Source organism: Phodopus roborovskii, unplaced genomic scaffold, assembly GCF_943737965.1.
Source record: "Phodopus roborovskii unplaced genomic scaffold, PHOROB, whole genome shotgun sequence".
Lineage (NCBI taxonomy): Eukaryota > Metazoa > Chordata > Mammalia > Rodentia > Cricetidae > Phodopus > Phodopus roborovskii.
Window position 1 is genome coordinate 77,528,085 of NW_026126418.1, and position 6,903 is coordinate 77,534,987.

A 6,903-nucleotide genomic window follows, 5' to 3' on the forward strand; every position below is an offset into this window, starting at 1 on the left:
CAGCACCCTTCTCTGTAAAGAAATTTTTCTGTTTCGGTCTGCCTTAAAATGCATATAGAGAAAAAAAGACAGAGGGGTCAGGTAGAGGGAGGCTACAAGGGAGGAGAAACAAAGAGAACCTTTTGATAGTCTATTAAATTTTAGTAATAAATTACTTCAAATGAACTCTAACCTAAGACATTGAGGTTGAAACTAATACTAAGTGCCTTTATAAAGGAGCCAAGATTGAAGAGGTGTGAACTCCAGTTTAGGGGCTAGCAGTGGCTCAGGAGTTAAAAGCACTAGATATTCTTTCAGAGGACCCAGTTTAATTGCTAGCACTCACATAGAAGCTCCATTTCCAAGGTATCCAATGCCCTTTCTGGCCTCTTTGGGCACCAGGCATACAAATGGCACACATACATGCATGTAGGCAGGCAGAAAACTCATACACATACACACACACACACACACACACATGCACTCACGCATGCATGCATGCATGCACACACGCACGCGCACACACACACATCATACATACATACATATATACAATTATACATACGTGTGTGTGTGTGTATGTATATAGAGTGTGGAAAATATATGATAAAAACATCCAGTATAGCCTCATTCAAACAGTCTTAGGGAAAACTTGCTGTAATACAGTGATGGAGAAGCCAATGACCTTCTCTCCCAATGTTTCATCATGACCAGACACACTCCTAATAGTCACATATTTACAAATGAAATTACAAGCACTAGTCACCCCCACCAGAAGCCATACCACCTGAATAAGCCTGATCTCAGAAAGTTAGTGGCCTTTAAAGGAGCAAGGCACTATCAAAAAGTCACTAGAATCTGTGACTTTTTTAAAAGCCCACCTTACTTAACCCCTTACTAATTTATCTGCCTTAGAAGGAAACTAGAAACCAAACAGCCATCTCTGACTTCTTGCTTATGGACTTTTCTGAGCACCCAGAGCAGCAGCCTCTCCTGTTCACTCTCTTCTTGGGAATGTACTTGGTCACCCTGATTGGGAATGTGCTCATCATCCTAGCCATTGGCTCTGACCAGCACCTCCACACACCCATGTACTTCTTCCTGGCCAACCTGTCCTTCATTGATACCTGCTTCACCAGCACCATTGTCCCCAAAGTATTGACCAACATCCAAACCCATCATCACACCATCTCCCATGCTGGCTGCCTTCTGCAGATGTATTTCTTCATGGTACTGGCCATGCTGGATGACTTCCTGTTGGCTGTGATGGCCTATGATCGTTATGTGGCCATTTGCCTTCCTCTGCACTACACCACTATCATGTGTCACCAAAGATGCCTATTTCTGGTGGTCACATCCTGGCTCTGCTCCAACCTCCTGGCCTTTTCACTCACACTCCAGATGGCTCACCTCTCCTTCTGTGCCTCCCATTCCATCCCACACTTTTTCTGTGATCTTCTCCCACTCCTCAAGCTTGCTTGCTCAGAAACCCAGACCTTTCAATTCATGATGTTTGCTGAAGCTGCCCTCTCAGGTGTGGTCCCTCTCACCTGCGTCCTGGTCTCTTATGCCCACATCATGAATACCATCCTTAAGATCCCCTCTGCTAAGGGGAAGCATAAAGTCTTTTCTACGTGTGGCTCACACCTGACAGTGGTCACTCTGTTCTATGGAACTGTCTTTCTGGTATATTTCCAGCCATCATCCTCCTACTCTACAGACACTGGAATAGTGGCATCCATTGTTTATACAATGGTCACCCCCCTGCTCAATCCTTTTATCTACAGCTTGAGGAACAAGGACATGAAGGGAGCTTTGTGGAAACTGGTTGGCTTGTAAACACTGTAATCTATAAATGGTACTTCAGAGTCAAAGCCCAGGTCTTTTAGAACAATTTTTGAATAACTCTAATTTAATGAAAAATGGATGCCCAGCATCACAAACATGTTTCACCAGCAGAGAATGCCTGACAGGGCAAGACGTGATGAAGACTAGTAAATCTAGCATAGCATTTTGGCCTAGAGGGACTGAAAATCCCTACAGGACTTCAAGACAAAATGACACAAGACAACTGCAAACAGACAAAGAAGACATTTTTTCAGGATTATTTAATGCCTTTAGTATGACACCTCTGCGCCCGAGCTCACCAGATGTCAGGAAGATTTTTCAGTGCTGGATTGAGAGGAAGAACATGAATAATCTGTTTTCACTAATTGGCTTTACCAAAAAGAAACATTTTAATGACAGGATGGGGTTTTGCAATTAGGAATAAACATTGTCCATAAAACTTAGGACTCTACCTGCTACAGAACCTAAGAGGTATGTGCCATCACGCTTGACAGTCCATCTTAAATAGATGACTGCCATGTCCTAGGGAAAGGCATCCGGGCTGTGAAAGTGTCAAGGAGCTATTTGAGATCTTTTGAAAAGGAACTCAGAAAAACAAGTTATAAATACAGGGTTTGGGTTCTCATCTTTGTTGTTTCACTTTTCTGAGTCAAGATCTTTTTTATACCAGGGCTGCCTGGCACTTAATATGTAGCTGAGGGTGGGTTCAAACTTACGATCCACCTGAATCCACTTACTATTCAGCCTCTGGAGTGCCAGGATTACAGGTATGTGCCACCACATGCAGCATAATACAGGTGTGGTGGTTTGAACAAGAATGGCCCCTGGGCTTGTTTATTTGAATGTTAGTTACTAGGGATTGGAATTCTTTGACAGGATTAAAAGGATTAGGAAATATGGACTTGTTCAGCCTTGCCCAGTCTCTCTCTCTCTCTTCTGCAGATCAGGATGTAGCTCTCAGTTACTGCTCCAGTGCCTTGAGTGCCACCATGCTCCCTGTCATGAGGATAATGAACTAAGCCCCTAATTAAACCAGCCCCTAATTAAAATAAATACATGTTTTCTTTTATAAGAGTTTCCATGGCCATGGTATCTCTTCACAGCAATAGAACACTGACTAGGACAACAGCTTGATAAAGTAACTCTGTAAGGATTGAGATCAGAGACCTGGAGTCAGGGAAAGGTTTTGCTAAACTAGATGTTTTTGGTAGGTAGTAACCACTATCCAAAATATTCAAACAAAAGAGTGGTGACCCAATCAGCAGCTCGGTCTATAGTAAGACATCACTCAGTAGAAAGAAATGAGGACAGAAGTTAAAAGAGTCAAGTGCTCTAAGCTATGTGGCCATTTCCAAGTATGACCTTGGAAGCAGTTCATTCACAGAATTGGTTTGAAAACATACTTTTTTACTGAGACTAAAAGAGTAAAAGTTATTCTAGAAATTGAAATAAGGTACCAATAGATAAGAAGACTGCTCCCAAGTCATCCAACTGAGATCACATCAAAGGCTCTGACTGTGTATAATTGTCACCTATCTAGGAAAGACTGGCTTTTCCATTTTCTATCTATACTGTGTTTTACTCTGTTGCAAAATAATATATGTGCATTATAGTAAGAGTATAAAGCATAAAATAGAAAAGTTAAGATATTCATCCAACATTCCTCCATTTTTTTCTCTTTTGAGTTGAAATTTTATTATAATATTATAAATGTTCTTATTTTACATATTGATACAGTTCCCTCTCCCTCCCTTCCATGCCCACTGACCACCCTCCCATCCCATCCCCCCCCCAACTCCACAGGGAGGGTGATGCCTTCCAGGATCAACAAAATCTGTCAAGTCATTTGAAGTAGGGACACAGCTGACCTGAACAAGGGGGAGCTAATGGACCCCCAGACTGATAGCTGGGAAACCCCTTCAGACCCCCTGAACATGGGTCTCAGTTAGAAGGCCTGGGCAGTCTAAGGGGATCTCTGACAGTGGAACCAGGATGTATCCCTGGTGCACAAAAGGACTTTGGGAGCACATTCCCCATGGAGGGATACTTCTCATTCCTCCATTTTAAGACAATGTTTATATTGTTATTCTGTCCTTTTTATTCTAGTTGCTTTTGCTTTGCTTTGATGAGGAAATGCTGTAGAAACAAGACCTATCTGCTTTCCCATTTGATCTGTGTCCTGAACTGGTCTCCTGAGTTGGATCTAGCTATGGGATGTGACAGCTATGAAAAAAAAAAAAAACAAAAAAACAAAAGAAAACTTTAAGCCTTATTTTAAAAGGAAAGTAAAACATCAGGAAAAAATGAAAAGGTAAAGGGGAAAAGGTAAAGCTACTGTTGGGTAGCACTCAAGACCCCTTTTTTCAAGCCCCTTTTTTTCCACTAAAACCATCTGGGTTCTGGAAGAAGAAAGCTTGGTTAGGCAGAATGAAGGTAGGTGTGATCCCCTGTGGAAAACGTAAAACGTGTCTTTCCTTGGAAGGGAACACCTGGAGCCAGGCAGGGAAGCACCAGTCTTTCTTAGAAGAATGAAATAATATGAATTATTGAATTGCATCATAGATGAAAATACATTAAAATAGTGTATCCTCTCTGTTTTTGTTTTGTTGGCATTCCGAAGTAATTCTGTATATTTTAGCTTTGTGAATATTTAGGACATCTAAAGACTTCAGTTACATATTGTCATATCAGAATGTCTTTCCGTTGAGGTTCTGTGACAGAAGAACAGCCTGATGGACCAGGGTCAAGGAATGCCACAAAGATGGCACCACACAACCCTTCTTACACAAGAGATTTATTGTAGGAGAGCCTGGGTCTGGAGATGAGAGAGACAAAGTGAGCTGTAATTGTGGGGACTTTATGAAGGATGTGCATGTCATATTTGGCAGCTGGTGATGACTTGACTGCTGAAGTGGGCAGGGAGAGCACCTGGGTCCTAACATCCCTCACTTTTGTTTATTATAAAAAGTGAGGAAATAGGAAGTATGGCTGGTGAGGCAGGAATGGGGCACTGTGCTCTGTAAACTATTTTCTCTTGTCTGGAAGCACCAATATCTCTGGGACCCAAGAAAGCTAGGATGTTGGCCAAATCTGGGAAGAGCAGGCTGTTTCACTCACTGACCTGTGACTAGGGAGTTGTGGACAGCAGCTGTGAGACTGAACCATCTGCTTTGAACTTTGTCTGGGATACAAATTTTGAGGAAACACCTGAACCTGGCAGGATGGTTTCTTCAAGTGCCATCCACTTGCCTGTGAATTTCAAGATACCATTATTTTTTTCTGCAGAGTAGTATTCCATTGTGTAGATGTGCCACATCTTCATTAACCATTCTTCAATTGAAGGGCATCTAGGTTGCTTCGAGGTTCTTGCTATTACAAATAGTGCTGCTATGAACATAGTTGAACAGATGTCTTTGTTGCATTGATGTGGATCATTTGGGTATATGCCTAAGAGGGGGATTGCCGGGTCCTGTGGTAAACTAATTCCCATTTTCCTGAGGAACCGCCATACTGATCTCCAAAATGGCTGTATGAGTTTGCACTCCCACCAGCAGTGGAGGAGTGTTCCACTTTCTCCACATCCTCTCCAACATAAGTCATCACTGGTGTTTCTAATTTTAGCCATTCTGGCAGGGGTAAGATGGTATCTCAAAGTTGTTTTGATTTGCATTTCCCTGATAGCTAAGGATGTGGAGCATTTTCTTAAGTGTCTTTCAGCCTTTTTGATTTCCTCCATTGAGAATTCTTTCTTCAGTTCTGTACCCCATTTTTTAATAGGGTTATTTGGTGTTTTGTTGACTAGTTTCTTGAGTTCTTTGTATATTTTGGAGATCAGCCCTTTGTCGGATATAGGATTAGTGAAAATCTTTTCCCAGTCAGTGGGCTGCCGTTTGGTCTTGTCAACTGTGTCATTTGCCTTACAGAAGCTTCTAAGTTTGAAGAGGTCCCATTTATTAATTGTTTCTTTCAGTGTCTGTGCCCCTGGAGTTATGTTCAAGAAGCGGTCTCCTATACCAATTTGTTCAAGGGTACCTCCTACTTTCTCTTCTAAGAGGTTCAATGTGGCTGGATTGATGTTGAGGTCTTTGATCCATTTGGACTTGAGTTTTGTGCATGGCGACAGACATGGGTCTATCTGCAGTCTTCTATACACCCTCATCCAATTGTGCCAGCACCATTTGTTGAAGATGCTGTCCTTGCCCCATTGTATAATTTTAGCTGTTTTGTCGAAAATCAGGTGTTCATAGGTGCGTGGATTAATATCAGGATTTTCAATTCGATTCCATTGGTCTACCTGTCTATTTTTATGCCAATACCAGGCTGTTTTCAGAACTATAGCTCTGTAGTAGAGCTTAAAGTCAGGAATGGTGATGCCTCCTGAAGTTCTTTTATTGTATACGGTTGTTTTGGCTATCCTGGGTCTTTTGTTTTTCCATATAAAGTTGATTATTATCCTTTCAAGGTCGGTGAAGAATTGTGGTGGGATTTTAATGGGGATTGCATTGAATCTGTGGATTGCTTTTGGTAAGATTGCCATTTTTACTATGTTTATCCTACCTAACCAAGAGCATGGGAGGTCTTTCCATTTTCTGGTATCTTCTTTAATTTCTTTCTTTAAAGACACAAAGTTCTTATTATATAGTTCTTTCACTTGTTTGGTAAGCGTTACACCAAGATACTTTATGTTGCTTGTGGCTATTGTAAAGGGTGATGTTTCTCTGATTTCTTTCTCTGCCTCTTTGTCGTCTGAAAAAAATAGGGCTACTGATTTTTTTGAGTTTATCTTGTATCCTGCTAGTTTGCTAAAGGTGTTTATCAGCTGTAGGAGTTCCCTGGTAGAGTTTATTGGGTCGCTTATGTAAACTATCATATCATCTGCAAATAGAGACAGTTTGACTTCTTCCTTTCCAATTTGGATGCCCTTGATCTCCTTTTGTTTTCTTATAGCATTAGCTAGAACTTCTAGTACGATACTGAAGAGATATGGAGAGAGAGGACAGCCTTGTCTTGTTCCTGATTTTAGAGGAATTGGCTTAAGTTTCTCTCCATTCAGTTTGATGTTGGCAGTTGGTTTGC

General features: G+C 41.4%; 1 protein-coding gene across 1 annotated transcript; it reads left to right on the forward strand.

Moving 5' to 3' along the window:
• The first annotated feature begins 912 nt into the window (after nt 1–912).
• Nucleotides 913–1,818, forward strand: LOC127221944 (olfactory receptor 1G1). The gene has a single exon (XM_051183883.1). It carries the CDS (start codon nt 937–939, stop codon nt 1,816–1,818), a length of 882 nt encoding a protein of 293 aa, XP_051039840.1. The 5' UTR covers nt 913–936.
• The last annotated feature ends 5,085 nt before the right edge of the window (nt 1,819–6,903 follow it).

What these genes read in the sequence shown, in the direction of transcription:
- LOC127221944 (XM_051183883.1), top strand. Translation starts at nt 937, where the DNA reads ATGGACTTTTCTGAGCACCCAGAGCAGCAGCCTCTCCTGTTCACTCTC.